General features: G+C 46.2%; 1 protein-coding gene across 3 annotated transcripts; it reads left to right on the top strand.

Annotated features, from left to right (window-relative positions):
- The first annotated feature begins 1,674 nt into the window (after positions 1–1,674).
- On the top strand, positions 1,675–18,772 carry TEKT1 (tektin 1). 3 transcript variants are annotated; one of them, XM_082370735.1, is made up of 8 exons: positions 1,675–2,189; positions 3,714–3,920; positions 6,998–7,163; positions 9,288–9,416; positions 9,941–10,084; positions 12,227–12,449; positions 17,848–18,044; positions 18,477–18,772. In XM_082370735.1, the coding sequence occupies exons 2-8, from the start codon at positions 3,731–3,733 to the stop codon at positions 18,682–18,684; spliced, it is 1,257 nt and encodes a 418-aa protein (XP_082226861.1). In that variant the 5' UTR covers positions 1,675–2,189; positions 3,714–3,730; the 3' UTR covers positions 18,685–18,772. The 3 variants fall into 3 exon arrangements, with proteins under 3 accessions (XP_082226861.1, XP_082226862.1, XP_082226860.1); XM_082370736.1 differs by lacking the exon at positions 1,675–2,189 and adding an exon at positions 2,199–2,414; XM_082370734.1 differs by lacking the exon at positions 1,675–2,189 and adding an exon at positions 2,200–2,466.
- Positions 18,773–19,016: the final 244 nt, after the last annotated feature.

The following is a 19,016-nucleotide window of genomic DNA, read 5'->3' as shown; positions in this document are numbered from 1 at the left end:
GTGGAAGGCACAAACTATTCGGTGTAAAATGGGCTCAAGGATGTGTTGCACAACACAGGGAATATAGCCAATATTTTGTAACAACAAAATGTAGATGGAAGGTAACCTTTCAAAATTGTGTAAATTTTTAATTAATTAAATAAATAAAGACTTGAGTCTTTAACTCAAGGACATTTTCTCTCTCTCTCTTTCCTTCATCTTCTATTCTCTATTTTTCCCCCTCTGGAAGTTCCACTTGACAAGTATTAAATCTCCTGAGTCTGTCCTCTCGGGCTTAATTTTTCTCCTGTATTTTCCATCTCCCAGTGGACACAGTGACCTGGGGTGTTTTGCTGAAGGCCTCCTCCCCACACCTGCACTCAGAGTTGCCCACTCAGGCCTCTCACCCAGTAAGAGGCGGGTTGGGGAAACAGACCTACACCACCTCTGCAGGAAACAACGCAGTTTGGGAAACGTAGTTTTATTCCAACCAACAAAAATCTCCAAACCACTTAAAACTTCAATGCACTTTGCCTGAGTATTCCTACTTTGAATCTAAGCTTTGGTTGTACACTTCTTAATTTACCAAATTCTAAGCTTTGAGCTGCGTATCTGCTTTACGTTCTAATATTTTTCTCTACCCATATACTGATGCCAGATACACACTGAGTTATTATTGATAATAAGCTGTTCGATACTTCCTCTATTGGATTCATTCCTTTGCTGGCCTGTGTGGGTGCAAAATAAGGTTTTACTTTCGAAAATATTTTCAAATACTTGCAATTACACTTAAACTCCAGAATAAATAGTTGCAGAGTGCTTTTTTTTTTTTTTTTAAAGTATATCAAGAGATGCAACAGCATCCAAGTTTAGGCCTTTCAGAGGGCAGAACCAGCAGAAGAGAGTCCAGCTGGCTGGACTCAACTGCAAGCATTAGTTCTTCGATGAGGGTCTCAAGGTTTTTCTATCCCTCTCCATGCCGTGGGGAAGGGGGAGAGGATTAAATTTGTATACGGATGCAAAATACAATGGTGACCTATGATCATAATTCATACAGCTAATTTCATGTACTTTGGCCAATTGTATCATGTTCCCAACAGGTCCAAGAAATTTCCCCTTCTGTAACCTGAGGTGCGGGGACGCCAGGGTCGGGGCCTCCAAAGGAAACCACAGGGGTCATTCAGGGTTGGCTTGCTCCATCAGGACGCCGCCCCTTCTTCTCGCCTAAGTAGGAGAGGACGCCCACCAGCGAGCACCTCCCCTGAGGCCCAGCTGCCCCGCACGCTCAGGAGTCAGACCACCTTCTTCAGGTGTCCTTGGAATGCAGTGCTGGGGCTGGGCCTCCGGCCCATTCCCGCCGGCTCGCCTTCCCTGAGTGGGAAACCCAGGCTCCACGCCCTGAATACCCACTGGTAGCCAAGACTGGCGACTCTCCCGCTGGTGTGCGGGTGGCAGGCGAGGCCACTTCGATCCTTAAATAGCCCCTTCTCTGAGGGATGGGAAATATGAATATGCAACACGAGCTCCTCCAGACGCCACTGGACATGCGGCCTGTTTAATATTCATGACGCCTCGTGGGCCCTCAGGACGCTAACAAAAGAATCGCGAGATGTTAGGGGGGCGGGCTCCACGGGGCAAAGCCTCCTCTGATTGGTTGTTCTTAGAGGGAGGTTGCCTTCGATTGGGGGGTGTGAAAGGTGGAGCTGCAAGTGTGGCATAGGGCGGGAGATTTGAATACCCATTTTCTGTGTTCCAGGCTGTGCGGAAGTGCTATCTTTTTACCAGCACTACAACCATAAAGAACATATTCCGAGCACTGTACTCTTAGTTTGGGAGCTCCAATCCACTCGTTTTCTAGATGGAGAAACTACTCCTGACTCCTAGCCCTGGGTTCGGCCACCGCCCCCGGCCGGAAGCTGAGGGGCGGGCCCCGGGTGCGAGACCCGACCCCTCCTCCTATTAATTACTCGCGGCCGGGGCAACCTCAGGAATCTCTTGCGGCTAACTCCATGCAGGGCCGGGCTTGTGGCTTAGTGGTCCCGGGATGGCCTGCGGCTGCGAGGGCCTGAAGGTCCAGCCCAACATCGCTGTACACCTGGGGAGTCCGAGACCCAGTGAGAGCAGTGCGGCCCGAGGTGGCCCAGCCCGCAGCAGGACCAACGCCAGTCGCAGGCCTCCTGACTCCCAGCTTGGTGTCCTGCGTCTTCGTGGTAGGTTGAGATGGCCGAGCATCTGGCCTGAGCGCTCCCAAACCACATCCCTGTGTCCCCGGCGCTGGGGGAAAACACAGAACTCGCGCCTGCGCAGAGCCTTCTGGGGAAAACGTAGCTTCGCGGCAGACCCCGCCCCTTTTGCCCCGGTGACGCGTCTCCGGTTGCCATGGAGACTGCGCTGTTTACAGCCCAGTTCTGCAAGAACCCGGAGCTCCGGTTGGGGTAAGGAGGCTCCCATCCCGAAGTTGTGTAGTAGTTCTTTGTGGCGCTGAGGGTAAGTAAGCCCCGGCCCTACACCACCAACCCTTAACTGCAGCACACAGACCTACCCAATGCCTTGTGCCCATTGCTATCAGCCCGAATTTAGGTTTAGTTTCGACCTCAGCCCTAATTTCGATTTCTCTGGGAGCTACTCAGACTTATCCAGAAATCTTGGGTTAATTTTTGAGCCCCACACTCACACTTGGCCGAAGCCATAGGAGGGACTGGATTAGGAGACCCCATGTTGTCAGAGGGAGCCGGGTGGCCTCGGGCTCAGCCTGGTCAAGATCTGACTCCGGGTCCCTCCTTGTATGTTTGGAGAACTTCAGAGATCCAGAAGCCTTTAAGAGCAGGCGCTCAGATATATATTTTGGGTGAGGATGTGGGTGGGGGCAGTTTTTAGCCTTGTCTGAGGACGGCAGTTCTCACAGTCAGAGCTGTGTGCAGATGAGGTGGGGAAATGTTGGTCTTTCTGCTGCTGCTGGTCTCTGCCTGCTGCCTCCTCACGTGTTCCTCTTCTTGTTCTCTCCTTTTCTTTGTCCTGGGAAGGTTTTGTTTCTTTCATCTGCTGAACAGGCGCAATACCCAGTTGTCAGTTTACAGATGTCACAGTTGTTCTTTTATTTTTTTTAAGAAAACATGTCTGGGTTCATCTGTTTGGCAATACCTACTAAAACTGAACACTGCCTTATGACCCAGCAATTCTAATGCGTTATAAAAATGCATGCATATGTTCACCAAAAAACACATTGTCTCTAAATGAGAATATTCATAGCATTCTCATAATAGTGCCAAACTGGAAGCCCAAATATCCATAAACAGTAGAAAAGAGAGACAAATTTTGGTATAATCATACAATGGTATACTACACAGGAATGAGAATGAACAAACTACAAGTATATGAACAATACTGATAAATCTTACAAGCATAATGCTGAGCAAAAAAAAGTCGGATATAAAAGAGTACATAGTGATTCCATTTATATTAAGTTCAAAAACACCAAAACTAATTTATAGTGTTAAAAGTTGGAATAGTGGTTACTGTGTGGGTGAAGAATAGTGGTCAGAAAGAGGCGTGAGGTGCTGGTAATGCTTATTTCTTGATCTGGGTGCTGGCTGTACAGAGGTTTTCATTTTGTGTACAGATTATGATTTATGTACCTTTTGGTATGAATGTCACACTTTAATAAAAAACTGACATTAAAAAAAGGACAACTTGCTTTCAATGAATCTAAAAAAAAAAATTCTGCTTTTGATCAGGACTTTAGAAACCTCAAATGGCCAAACTACTACAACATCCACCCAAGTTCTTGCCCTCAGAGTGGCACATTGCTAACAAGAACCAATACCACAGAGCAGAGGCCCAAAGGTCCCGGTCCGAACGCCTGGTGGCAGAAAGCCAGAGGCTTGTGAATGAAATTGAAAAGACCACAAGAAAATCTCAAAGCGATGTGAACAAGAAACTAGGTAAGATAACACATTTGGTATATCTGTGAACATGTTTGGATGATACTGTTGAGGTATGGCGATACTGTCATTTGCATTTCATGTTCAGGAATGGCAATGTATTATCTTGAAATATTAGGGAGAAACATGTGTATTCTCTGGCCTCTGTCTTTAAGTTCACTGCCCTAAGGTAGAGACATGGTAACCCAGTCTGATTTTCAGCCATTCATCAGACATTCTTTTACTGATTCGATACATATCTGTTGAGCATCTAAGAGCATCTATGGACAAAGCCCTGGGAATATCACAGAGGATGATCAGAGCCTCAGTTTTTGAGGGGCTCCTGGATTGAGGAGGAGAAAGATAGAAAAATGAATAATCAAAATATAACTAGATAGGAGCTGGGGGAAGGGGTACAGAAGTGAGGGTGGAGTCTGCCCTGGAGAATTGGGAAAGACCTCCTAGAGAGGAACATTTAAGCTGAGTCTTAAAGAAAGAGTAACGCTCTGGACAATCCCATTCCTATGAACACAATGTAAAAGGTGGTGCCCTTAAATAAGCAAAACAAGAATAAAAATAAGATGAAACAAACAAAAGTCCCAAATGCCAAAAAGTGATAAACCAGAGGTCACAAACTCAACAGTCTATCAGAGTTGGGCAGGTAACATAAGGGTTTGAATAAGACCCCTAAGCCAACAGAGAGTGGTGGGGACTGAGGGTGCCTGGAGAACATGTGCTCCATCAATTTCAACCCATTTTTTCCCAAGAAAGAATATGGGCCCAGTGTTGCCGAGTTCCCTGATTTTTTTTTTTTTTTTTTTTTTTTAGAAAATCTGGAATTTTACCCACTTTTTAAATGCTAGCAATTGAGTTGATATATTTATAACACTGGGCAGGATGAACAAACACATCTATAAACAAAACCTGGTCTAGTATTTATAACACAGGGCAGGATGAACAAACACATCTATAAACAAAACCTGGTCTAATATTTATAACACTGGGCAGGATGAACAGACGCAATTATAAACAAAACCTGGTCTAAGGGCTGCTAGTTTTCAACCTCCCATAAACCAAAACTTCATTCAGACCTGCAGGGTTAAATGTTAGGCTTCTCCTGATGGGTTGATGCTTACTCCTGATACCAGCCTATAGGTAGGCCTGATCACACTAGACAATAAAGCATTCTGGTTGACAAGGCGTGTCCCTGCAGACAGAGCTCCCAGTTAGTATTTTAGCATTTTATTCTCAAATATGATCAGATGAGGATCACCAAACATGTGAGGGAAGGTTCTAAAATGGCAAACACTGAAACAAACAAAACTAAAGAAAGTACACAGAGCAAAAGAAAAAATAACACTATAAGATCCTCAGGGAATTTAGAAAAGACATTGCATCTATGGAACAAGAAGACTCTTAAAAAAGAGAACATTCAGAGAACAAGAAAGTGTTCTTGGAAATTAAAAATATGAGAGCAGAATATTTTTTTAAGTCAAAAGAAGGGTTGAAAGATAGAGTTGAAGTATCTCCAGAAAGTAGAAAAAAAAGACAAAGAGATAGATAGAAAACAAGAGAGAAAAGACAAGAAAATTAGAGGATCCATCTGGGAGGCTCAATACCTATAGGAGTTCCAAACCCTCCTACACTGTTGGCAAGAATGTAAATTGGTACAGCCACTATGGAGGACAGTATGGAAGTTCCTCAAAAAACTAAAAATAGAACTACCATATGATCCAGCAATCCCACTCCTGGGGATATATCTGGAGAAAACCATAATCTGAAAGGATATATGCATCCCAGTGTTCATTGCAGCACTATTTACAATAGCCAGGACATGGAAGCAACCTAGATGTCCATTGACAGATGAATGGATAAAGAAAATGTGGTACATATACACAATGGAATATTACTCAGCCATAAAAAAGAATGAAATAATGCCATTTGCAGCAACATTGGTGGACCTAGAGATTGTCATATTGAGTGAAGTAAGTCAGACACAGAAAGACAAATTATCATATGATATCGCTTATATGTGGAATCTAACAAATGAACTTAGTTACAAAACAGAAGTAGAGTCACAGATGTAGAAAACAAACTTATGGTTACCAGGGGATAAGGGGGGGAGGGATAAATTGGGAGATTGGAACTGACATATACACACTACTTTATATAAAATAGATAACTAATAAGAACCTGCTGTGTAGCACAGGGAGCTCTACTCAGTACTCTGTAATGGCCTATATGGGAAAAGAATCTAAAAAAAGAGTGGATATATGTATATGTATAACTGATTCACTTTGCTGTACACCTGAAACTAACACAACATTGTAAATCAACTATACTCCAATAAAAATTTTTTTAAAAGTTGTATAAGAAAGTAAATTTATCGTAGTATCATGATATCATGGTTTGAGTATAAATAATACTTACATACCTACAATAATATAAACAAACATTAAATTATTATTTAACAACATGGTGACACAGCTATATTGGGAAGATTGAAAGATCAGAAGTGTGTTGTATAAGTCATATAAGAGCAAACTCTTATCTTTCATCATAGGAAATCAATAGGTAATCTTAAAACTGATAATGAATAAATAGCAATGTAAGCAAATGCCAGAAGAAATACTAAAAGTGTTTAAAAAGCGGTTGCTTCCAGAAAGTGGGAGTGGGTAGGGATGTGTCAGAGAATTGTAATACTTGTAAAACTATTTGACTTTCCAAACAATATACATTTGTGTCTTTCACAAAATTAAAAGTTATTAAAAACAGTGGACTTTGAAGAATTAGAGTCAATGAGTGTAGAATGGTCTTTGGATTAATTTGATGTTGAATGTTAAGAAGAAATATATTCTTATTTCCTTCCTTCCCTCCCTCCCTCCCTCCATCTCTCCCTCCCTCCTTCCTTCCTTCCTTCCTTCCTTCTTTCCTTCTTTCTAATAAACTCAGAGATGTAAAGATGCCCCAAGTAGCACAACTCTAAGAAGAAAAGAAAGTATCTCGGGTAGGTTTACAATAGTCTTCAAGTTTCTAATCTAAGAGTTGGCTACATTGGGAATAGATTAATCCTGGTGTGACTTCTCTGTGTGCTTCAGAGCAGAGGCTTGAGGAAGTCAGGTTCTGGAAGAAGGAGTTAGATGGCAAACTTGAGCAGCTGGTGCATGCGACCGAAAATCTACTCATCTATCGGACCAGATTGGAGAAAGCCCTGGAGAGCTTTAAAGAGCCCTTGCACATCACTGAGAAGTGTCTGGAATACAGGTAGGAGGGAAGGTTCCTCTAATGAATCATCTGTTGTAAGAAATGAATTGCGAAGAGGTAAAAGCTGACTGTGCTAGGTGATGGGTTAGAATGAGACAAATGAGCATGTGTTCTTTTAGAGCCTGAAATTATCTCAGCATGCCCAGGGTGCTGGGCAGTGGAAGGAGCACTGGACTTGGCTCATGTCTAAACTCTGCTCTTGACTAAGTTAAATATAAGTTAGGACTAGGTTTGGCAGTGGGTAATCAGAAAAGGGCAAAATAACATTGAACTTAGATAATTTCTCTCTCTCTCACGTTTAAGGAGTCTGGAGATAGTTCAGGGTTGGCATGGTGTGCCACAGTGTCAGGCTTCCAGGCCTTTTCTATCGTGTTGCTCCACTATCTTATTGCTCCATGTGCGTGGCTTTTACTCCCAAGGTTACCTCATGATTCACTATGGCAGCTGGAGCTCCAGCCATTATGTCTACATGCCAACAAGTAGGAATAATAAGGGTTTGGCATTCACCGTTTCTGCTTGTATCCCGTTGACCAGAGCTTAGTCACATGGCCACACCAATAGAAACTGGGAAATGGTGGTCTTTATTTTGGGCAGGCAGAGCAGATACAATTACTAGAGGACAAGTCTGCTCCTATACACAGAGCCACATGGAAGCACTTTGTAATCCAGAGAGCACTGTGCAAACATACCTTTTTACTATAATTTCCCTCCTGTAAGTCCTATGAGTAGGATGATCCTCTCTGCTCTGGGGTGATGCTGATTTGCAGACCTGAGGCCTGTCACAGCCCTAGGGGGAGCACCCTTCTGCCAGCAGAGGCCCCTCCAGTCGAGTGCATCCTCCTTGCTGGCTATTGAGCGAACCCTCCCAAATGCAGATCTTTCCAGGTCACTCCACGCTTAGAATCCTTTCATTACAATCCTTTGCCCTAGTACCTTCAAAATAAAGTTCAAACTTCTTAGCTTCAAAAACAAGGTCCGTCCTGGTTGGGGCCCCAGTGACCCCTCCAGGGCCATATCTCATCCCCAACAGTGGGATGTACTTAGGGGTGCTGTGCTGCTTGCAGTTTCCCAAATGCACTGTGATTCTGTCCACACTCTTCCTCCTTCCCAGAAAACCCTGTTACCTCAGTGAGCTTAGCCAGGACCCCCTCAGCAGCAACCAGGCAGCAACCTCCCAGCCAGATTTAGAGAGTTTGTGAGGCAAAGGGAAGTAGCCGGTGATCAAAGAGGCCAACATCCAGTTGGCTCAAGTCTACACCTAAGGGAAACTAGGATGTAGAGGACATACATGGATTGAGCACATGCTCCTCTGTGGCAGGTACCGTGCTATCTGCTTTCTTATCTCCTTTGTCCCTTGCCACAACACTAGGAAGTACTAATAGTTATCCCCATTTCACAGATGAGGAAACCAAGGCACAGATAAGTTATACAGCGTGCCTGAGGTCACACAGCTGGTGAGTGGAGACTTCCTCCCTAGCACTGTCATGCAGGTGGAAAAGAATAAACTATCAGACAGCGACTGATCAATTTTGGGAGTAAGTGGTTAAAAACATGAGTAATGCCCAGTTAGTTCTGTGACATGGGGTGAGTTACGTAATCTCTCTGAAACTCAGTTTCCTCACCTGTACTTGAGAGGTTACGTGAGAAGGACTATCCGCATGAAAAGCTCAACACAATGCTTGTCTCGTAGTAAGTGCTCAGTGGTGGGGGTACTATTAATTTTGGCATTATTATGACTATTACTATTGTTACTATAAAGCATCTTTTTGGATTCAATCCTTGTCAGAGGACTAGGATCAAGGAAGGAAATATGTCTTTAAAATTCTAAGTCAGAAGACAGTGTTTCCGATAAACAGGTAAAAAGTAAAAGGCTTCGGAACCGATGGCCAAATTGAGGCCAAAAAGTCCAGCTGGCATTTTTCAGACCAAGTAACCAGTCACCGATTAATTTTTCCTCATTATGTTTTGGATATTTTGAAGTCGCATAGACACCAACTAATGTACATCCCCCATCACATCATCCAGATGGATTTGGTCCAGTTGTCCCGACAGTTTTAAAAGTCAGCAGATTTTGAGTTGCCTTCCTCCACGTGTGGGATGACCGTCCACCTTTCTCTCGGTCAGGGAGAAGCGAGTTGGCGTTGACTTGGTCCACGATGAGGTGGAGCAGGAGCTGATCAAGGAGGCCGAGATCATCCGGGGGGTGACGGCCCTGCTGACCCGCACCCTGGAGGAGACGTCTGAGCAGATCAGGTATGGCCATGCGGGGCCTGCCCTCACATCTCCACTGGGCGTTATCTAGAAAAGGTGGTGCCCACCAAGGCCGTGCTCCATGGCCCAGAAAGAATGGGATTTAATACCCTACAAGCACTTTCCATGCCCCAAGGTGGCCCAGGAACACTCAGAATGAGACGAGGACAACCTCTCACGCGTGACAGTCACCCTCTGGTGGCGGGGTTGGGGTGCGGCCAGATTTCACCCCTGATTGTAAACTGGAGGACACTGGAGCTGACCTCTCACAAACAGGATGCCACAGTGGTGACATCCGAAAATGTCACATTTGGAGGGAAGATCTTGAAGTCCTAGCTTGGATACATTAATTTGTCACCAAGTGTCTAATGGTGTGTGGGTGTGTGTGTTGGGGGGATGGGAAGGTGGGAGGAAGTGTCGCCATATTGCACTAGACTGGCTTCATTTGCCATGGTCTCCCAAGAACCTGGTTTAGGTGCTACCTAGGCATTCCGGAGGGAGAAACCCAGTTTACCTTCTCCCTTCAGGCTGAACCGCTCTGCCAAATACAGTCTTGAAAAGGACTTGAGGGACAAGTTTACAGCCCTGACCATTGATGATATCTGCTTCTCACTCAACAACAACTCGCCAAACATCAAATATTCTGAGAACGTCGTGAGGGTTGAACCAAAGTGAGTGGGTCCCTGCTGGCCTGGCCCTGCTGTCCTCCTCCCTGCTGTGTGTCATCCTAGTGCTTCTCAGAGAGGCAGGCAGGACCTAGCACATCATCCTGAATGCAGGCTGAGAGCTGGGAAGAGGCAGGCTTGGGGCAAAGGTGGGCGCTGAGCAGTGAGTACCCTGACACAGGACCCAGAGGCGCCTCGGTCCTCCGGGTTGCCCCCACTTTAAGAAAGTCTGATATAAAAAAAATTTTTGTGGGGGGGGCCATACCGTGCAGCATGCGGGATCTTAGTTCCCCGACCAGAGTTTGAACCCACGCCCCCTGCAGTGGAAGCGCGGAGTCTTAACCACTGGACCACCAGGGAAGTCTCTGATATAAAATCTTTAAACCTTTCAAATTTATTCATTTACCTATTTGCATTTTTAACAAGTAAAAGAATTTAAAAATGTAGAAAGGGCAAGTTAATAATTTCCCCATATCTACTCCTTTCTATCATTACACTCCCCGAGATAACCAGTGTTATCTGTATGTTCTTACAAACATATGTATACACTCACCTACACAAATAAATTTTGTTTCTTTACAAAAATGGGATTGTACCATGTACCTTTTCTGTAACATCTAACTTACATTTTTCAAGTAACATTACATCACAGACCTAACTCATTCTAATTTTTAAAACGTTCTTTTTGAAGTAAAACATACATATAGAAAACTGCACAGGAGTTCCCTGGTGGTCCAGTGGTTAGGACTTGGCACTTTCACTGCCAGGGCCCGGGTTCAATCCCTGGTTGGGGAACTAAGATCCCACAAGCCATGCGGTGCAGCCAAAAACAAAGAAAGAAAAGAAAAACGCACAACTAATAGTAAACAGTTTAATGAATTATCATTGTTTTAGTTATCTTTTGCTGTATAACAAGGTACCCCAAAACTTAGCAGCTTAAAAACAATAACCATGTGTCATCTCCCAGCTTCTGTGGGTCAGGAGCCCAGGCATGGCTCAGCTGGGCGCCTCTGGCTCACATCTTATGATGTTGTAGTCAAGGGGTCTGCTGGGGCTGCAGTCTCATCTGAAGGCACAACCGCGGCGGGGGGGGAACCCACTTCTGAGCCGACTCGTGTGGTCATGACAGGCCTTGCCACCCGAGCCGCTCCACGGAGCTGTCCCAGGATGTGGCAGCTGGCTTCTCCCACAGCGAGTGATCCAAAAGGAAGCAAGAGAGAGAGGGCAGCCGAGACAGAAGCCACAATTTTCTTTCAACCTAATCCTAGAAATAACCTCTCATTATGTCTATTCATGAGAGATGAGTCAATGAGTTCATCCCACAACTCAAGGGGAGGGGACTATACAAAGGTGTGAATACCAGGAGACACAGGGGGTCATTGGGGACCATCTCAGAGGCTGCCTCTAGTCACACAGCAAACAATCTCCATGTAACCACCAACCAGGCCAAGAAATAAAACATTACCACCAACACCAGAACCTCCACCCTGTCCCCTCTTGATCAATACCTCCTCTTTCCTCCCCAAAGAGAACCACATTCCTGAGTTCTAATAGGTTTGTTGTGCCTACTTTTGCATTTATTAAATAGCATCATGTACTATGTGTCTCGTGTGTCCCTTTCCTTCCAGTCAACATTATTTTGAGATTCCTCAAGTGTTATATAAAGCAGTTCCTTGTCAAACTAGCAATTTATTCATTTCTTTATAGCATTCCAGTATGGACTCACATTCTCCTATTTTATTCAGTGTGTTGTAATCTGTTACTATTATAATTTACTTTGATACTTAAATTGTCTCTACCTATGTGATCTTGACGAAGTTACTCCATCTTTCTGAGCCTCAGTTTTCCTCATCTGTCAAATGGGGGTATGAAAGTTAGCTCACTAGGCCATCGTGAGGATTAAACGAGAGGATGTCTGTAAAGTGCCAGCCCAGAGCCTGGCACAGAGTAAGTAGGTTTCCCCAAAGTGACAGTTATTGCCACTGACAGACCACCATTCGCTCTGCCTAGAGATGGGGAAACGTTCTAGGTGCTTCTGATGGTGGAGGGAGGCTTAACTTCCTGTGGGTTTCCAGTAGCTTGTCCTACCCCCATACCCACACATCCAGCCCAAATATGCTATGAATGAATGCATGGGTCCTGTTTCAGCTCTGTGAGTCTGGAAGACTGGTTGGACTTCTCCAACACCAACGTGGAGAAGGCCGACAGGCAGAGGAACAACTCTCTGACGCTGAAGGCCCTCGTGGACCGAATCTTGTCCCAGACGGCCAACGACCTAAGCAGGCAACGTGACGTGGTGGACACCGCATTCAGGAATGGGCTGAAGGAGACCAAGGACGCCAGGGACAAGCTGGCTGTTCATCTGGCCAAGGTGAGCTCCCCGGGGGGACCATGGAAGAGCACCTTCAGAAGGTTTCACCCTGTAAACCTAGAATGGCCTTCAGGGCTTGTGATCCTGTGTACTAAGGAGTAGAGGTCACTCAGCTCTCTCCATCTTAGCAGCAGGCTTTGGGCTTTGGGGGACTGGAGCGGGCCTTGGCCCCGCTCTGGGCCTCCTTTCTTACTCATCGCTGCAAAGAACAGGCTGTCTCCCCTCTCTGGGCCTTAGTTCTTCCTTCTGTGGAGCATAGAGATGTACCATATGCTCTTATACGTTCTTTTTTTAAAAAAAAAAAGATTTATTTTTATTTATTTATATTGGCTGCGCCAGGTCTTAGTTGCGTCAGACGGGATCTTTGTTGCGGTGTGCATGATCTTTTAGTCGCAGCATGCGGACTTAGTTGCGGCACGCGGATTCTTGGTTGCAGCATGAGGACTCTTAGTTGCAGCATGCATGCGGGATCTAGTTCCCCGACCAGGGATCGAACCCGGGCCCCCCTGCATTGGGAGTGCAGAGTCGTACCCCCTGGACCACCAGGGAAGTCCCTTATACGTTCTTTATGACTCTGAAGTTCCGTGAGTTGAGTGCAACCGATTTCTCCAAACCCAGATGCAACTCTGGGATTCTGGCTTGTTGTCTGGTTATCCAGCCATTTGCTGGTAAACTGGCTCCCAGAGGAGAAAAAAGCCCCTGATTTATAGAACTTGCAGATTTCTGTGGTGTAAATTCTTCCACCGTGGTCAGTTTCAAGTTACCCATTTAACACAGGTCTGGCAGAATTCCTGAATGTTTAACAATTGGAGCCCAATAAGCCGACTCTAGCCCATGTCCCTCACCAGCAAGGACCGCTGGGTCCTGAGCATATGGGACCATCCCGCAGGCTAAGCTCAGGGACAGTGGGTAGAGTCCAGTGGAACAAGGGCTGAATTTGGACTGAGGACCTGTGGGCCCACATTCCAGTCCTGCGACAGACCAGCTGAGTGACTTAAGCAGACGCCTCAAGCTCTCTGAGCCTTCCGCCTCACCTGTAACACTGGGACAGCTACAGCTACCTGATGTGGCCACTGCTGGCCCACTCCTTGCTTTTCACTGATGGTGAAGCAGCCATGGAGAGCGGAAGGGACCCCAGGTGGCAGGTGCATCACTGGCAGCCTGGGACTAGAGCCCAGGCCTGCTCAGCGACCGAAACCTTGTCCTTCTGCTGCATTCCTCCCTTGCCTTCCATGGACCCAGAGTCTAATTGTAAGAAAAGATTTATCTCTGTGATGAGCAGGGCAAACCAGAATGTCATCAAAAGTTATACTGCAACAGTCCGCAAAATGACAGGTAGAAGAGCCTTGTGGGTAAGCGTGTAGAGCCTGGAGCCAGACAGCCTGGGTTCGAAATGGGGCTTCAACACTTGCTGTGTGATCTTGGGGAGGCTACTTAATGTTTTGTGTTCTTTTATGAGATGGTCAGTCACGTGCAGCCATAAGGAGAAAGGGGGCTCAGGAAAAAACACAGTTTATATTGTATTCACAGGTCCTAGAGACAGGAGGCAGGGCTCCCCACGCAGGGCCACATGGAGAACACACTAGTGTGGTCAGGCGGCAGATGACAGGAGCAAGGGGAAGGTGGAGGCCACGGCCTTTACTGGGGTTTCCTCAGGACGGGCCAGGCAGGGCAGCGGGAGCACTTTAGGATCAGCTAGGGGGAATAACCTCAGTGGGCTTTGGACTATGGAGTGGTCCCCAGTCGCCTGGCACCCGGCCCTGGGATGACTCAGGCAGAGGAAGATGGCCTCCTGGGCTGAAAGGGCAGAGAGAGGAGGGAGGGCTCTGGTCTTGCAGATCCAAGGCCTGCTCAGGCTGGTCCTTTGCCGTCTCCAAGAATCGAAGAGCCCAGGGAGGGACAGTTTCTCCCAGCCAGAAAGGTTTTTTATGATGTCAGAACATCACAATGCATAGAAAATTTAAAACATTATAATACACTTAAGCTGCCTGTTCCTGGGACTTCCCCGGTGGTCCAGTGGTTAAGACTCCGCACTTCCACTGCAGGGGGCACAGGTTCAATCCCTGGTTGGGGAACTAAGATCCTGCATGCACATGCCATGCTGTGCGGCCAAAACAAAAAAAAAGCTCCCTGTTCCTTGGTTTCCTCATTGATAAAATAGGGACAGCAACAGTACTCACCTCCCAGAGTGGGTTAGGGTAAAATTAGACAACCCAAATAAAGTATTTAGAACAATGCCTGGCACATACCGATTTTATACACATGCACATATATATACATACGTTTACATAGTTTATACATATAATCAATATAATAGATAATCAATAAAAATTGGCTGCTGCTGCTGCAGCTAATAATAGGAACAACAACAACAATAATAGTAATAATGATAAACGTAGCCAAAGACTAGTCAAGAGGCTTCCTGGTGGAGTAAGAACTTAGTCCAGGCCTTGAAAGATGGATCTGAGATAGGAAGGCAGCGGGGAGGAGGGTCCACCGTAAGAGAAGAGGCAAGAAGCTGGGCTTTGCAGAGGCCTGTGAGAAGCCCCGTCCTGCCGGGGGAGATCCTGCAGGAGCTGGGAGCTGTGTGGCTGAGGCCTTGGCAGCAACATCTAAAATGAGCATCCAGGGACTCACCTGGTGGTCCAGTGGGTGCGGACTCCCACTCCGCACTCCCAATGAGGAGGCCCGGGTTCGATCCCTGGTCAGGGAACTAGGTCCCACACGCATGCTGCAGCTATGAGCCCGCATGCCGCAACGAAGCTCCCACGTGCCATAGCCAAAAATAAATAAACAAATAAATAAATGTTTTTTAAAAGTAAAATAAAATGAGCATCCAAAATGATCTGGACAGGCTCGAATGATGGACTAAAACAAATCAGGTGAGATTCCCTGCCCCCACCTGGAGATACCAACCTAGGTTCTATGAGAAAAGCCTCCAGCTGGTTATCACCTGGCTAGAAGCCTCCGTGGTCATGAAGAGGCTCGGCAAACGGAGGCAACGGCCTCCAAATTAAAGGGTAGGGACGGGCTTCCCTGGTGGCGCAGTGGTTAAGAATCCTCCTGCCAATGCAGGCGACACGGGTTCAAGCCCTGGCCCGGGAAGATCCCACATGCCGTGGAGCAACTAAGCCCATGCGCCACAACTACTGAGCCCGCGAGCCACAACTACTGAGCCCGCGAGCCACAACCAGTGAGCCCGCCCGCAAGCCACAACTACTGAGCCCACGTGCCACAACTACTGAAGCCCGTGCGCCTAGAGCCCGTGCTCTGCAACAAGAGAAGTCACGACAATGAGAAGTCCACGCACTGCAACGCAGAGTAGCCCCCACTCGCCACAACTAGAGAAAGCCCGCGCACAGCAATGAAGACCCAACACAGCCAAAAATAAAAACAAATAAATAAACAAATTTATAAAGAAAAAAAAGAAAAAAGAAACATTAAGAAAACCAGATGTAATGTGTGGACCTCATTCGAATTCTAATTTAAACATACCAACTCTTACCGAAAAAAAAAAAAAGGACACTGAGGGAAATTTGAACACTAGATTTTAGATAATAATAAAGAATCTTTCTTTCGTTTGTGTGTGATAAAAAATATTGTCGTTATGTTGAAAGAAAAAAAAAGAGTCCTTATAACTTAGAAACATACTCAAGTATTTAAGACTGAAATGATATAATATCTGGGAGTTCCTTTAAAATAAATAAGCTGACGGCAGGGGTGCATAGAGGGCATTATCGATGAAACAAGATTGGCCGTGTATTGATCATTGCTTAAATGGATGCTGGGCCCATGAGGTTCACTACACTACCCACCTTCATGTATGTTTGGAAATTCCCATGATGAGACGTTTAAAAAGAAAAAAAACTTAAGGAAGAAATAAAATTTTAGACTAGTGAAATATTAATCTGAAAACCCGAGTAGCTTCAAAGGAATCTTTTCTTCGCACAAAGCCACCATCAAAGAAACCAACAAAACTCGGATTAAACTGCTCACCCTTTCTTCGGGCTTCTAGGGGGCAGAACTGGTACTGAAACAGAGAAGGACCCTATGGTCCTTGCTCCCCTCCCCCCATGTCCTCAGCCTGCCATCTGTCTGTGGAAAAACTTCAGCCAAAGAATAAGTTTAATCAGAGAAGTGAGAAAATACAGAAACAAAGGAAAACAGTCAAAGGAGACCAAATAATAATAGTTTAGTCATTAAGCATAGTCAAGGACCTTTAGTTCCTCCTCAAGGGCTATAGATGATATTCTGAGCCGTATCCTGTGAGCTGTCTTATAGGTACTGAAACCCCCAGCAGGTGGAAGAAGTTAACTACATGGTGACCAGACTGTAGCCATGACATAAGCTGCCGCAATTCTAAGAATTGGTCTCAAGGAAATGGGAACAAACCGACACTGGAACTGAAGATTAATTGTACTCAAAACAATCAAGATGACGCTGGTCAGACCACCGATGACCAATACCAAGGTGACTGTCAGAGGTGACTGTGCTGTTTCTGCATGTAGCACCCTCCCTCCGTCTATAAAAGCTCTTGCCCACTGATTGTCCGGTTGTGCTGGGGAGTTGGCCTTTGGACAGGCGTCTGCCCTCCCCGCCCGCCCCCCTGGTTGCCGGCATCTAAAATAAAGCAAACTTTCCTTTCCACCAACCTGGCCTCTTTAATGGTTTTTGAGCAGTGAGCAGCCGGACCCCACCTTCAGTTACAGTACTAGTGGGTGGATTGGTAAGGAAATAGGAAGCATTCCACTCATGATACAGAGGTACTTTATACCAAGGTAAATGGGCAGCCTTCAGCCTTTGCTGAGGGAATCTACATATTTGGGAAGGAGAAGAGGCAACAGTGGCCACTCGTGCCCATTCCATCTGTGAGGTTCTAAGGTTGGGTGAGTTACCTTGCCCATGAGCAATCACTGCTGTAGTGAAGAGGGATCAGACTCTTTCTGGGATCCTGCTTGGGTAGATATCAGAGGTGCCCTCTTCCTAACCTCCTAAGAGCATCTGCTGTTGAGGTTTTTTTTTTGTTTTTTTGTTTTTTTTAATAAATTTATTTATTTTATTTATTGTTTTTGTCTGCATTGGGTCTTCGTTGCTGCACATGGGCTTTTCTCTGATTATGGAGAGCGGGGGCTACTCTTCGTTGCGGTGCGTGGGCTTCAGTAGTTGTGGCACACGGGCTCAGTAGTTGTGGCTCGCGGGCTCTAGAGCGCAGGCTCAGTAGTTGTGGCGCACGGGCTTAGTTGCTCCGCGGCATGTGGGATCTTCCCGGACCAGGGCTCGAACCCGTGTCCCCTGCGTTGGCAGGTGGATTCTTAACCACTGCGCCACCAGGGAAGTCCCTGCTGTTGAGTTCTGAGGAACACACCCCGGCCTCACCTCCTCTAATCCTTTCTGTAAGGTCATGGAAGAGATTGCCTCCCAGGAGAAAAATATCACAGTTCTCGAAAAAGCCATCCTTGACCAAGAAGGACCTGCCAAGGTGGCTCATACACGCCTGGAGACCAGGACACATCGGCCTAATGTGGAGCTGTGTTGCGACGTTGCACAGTACAGGCTGATCAAGGAGGTCGATGAGATCACCCACAACGTCGCAAGGTAGGCGCAGGGCTACTGGGGCTCCGTTTACACCTGGATTGTGAGCAGGGTTAGGTGATGTCATCGTGGGTGATGCCAGGTGGGCATAAAGACCTTTGCACCTTTCGTGTTTGAGGGGTTCTTTTCCAGAGGGCAGTCTCTCCTAACTCCCGCCAATTGCTGCCATGCAGGGACTGCATCCCGCTGTTTACATTTTTCTGAAGTCCAGCTCCAGATGTTTAGGTAAAATCTACAGTTTTAAACGTTGGCAGTTCATGGGTTTATCTGCCTTGTGAACATGGCACAGGCACCAATTTGAAATCTCTGTCTTAAGGAGGAGAAAGGAGGAAGACACATCAATTTGGATCCTGCACTGAATATATGAATACATTTTTCCCCCTGAAATAGTGATGTAGAGCCATAAATTATTCCCTAATGTTCTTCCTCTTCTAGATTAAAGGAAACGTTAGCCCAAGCTCAAGTAGAGCTGCAAGGCCTGAATCGCAGGCAGCTCGCCCTGCAGGAGGAGATCCAAGTCAAAGAGAATACCATCTACATCGATGAAGTGCTGTGTACGCATATTAGGAAGTCCATCCCTCCAAGGGATGGGGATGACCACGGGGAGTGGGCTGGGGGCCTTAATCCAGACACTGTCTGCTGAAAGTAGGATTCTCATTAAGCCATTCTCATTAAACAGAGTCATAAAACCGTAGAACAGAACTCTCATTTCAGGTGGGCAGAACTTCCAGTCAGCCCACCAAAAAGTCTTGGCTGGGGTTCCAGGCCTGCTCGGGGCCTGAGATTTGGGTGCAAAGCTCTATTCTGCTGCTGCTAGTGGTCCTGTAGTTGTTTAAGTGTTAAGTTCCATGAATTAGCACAGGCCATTCTTATCACAGGACTTCAGGCCTGGGGGAGGGGTCCAAGACGTTTTAGTTCAGATTTATTTCAATTCAGAAGTTGGGCTGGATCCCCTACTCAGACCATGCCCATCTT

Source organism: Balaenoptera borealis (genome assembly GCF_965194805.1).
Source record: "Balaenoptera borealis genome assembly, chromosome: 20".
Lineage (NCBI taxonomy): Eukaryota > Metazoa > Chordata > Mammalia > Artiodactyla > Balaenopteridae > Balaenoptera > Balaenoptera borealis.
The sequence above is the reverse complement of the archived record's forward strand: the minus strand, read 5'-3'. Positions and strand labels throughout refer to the sequence as shown.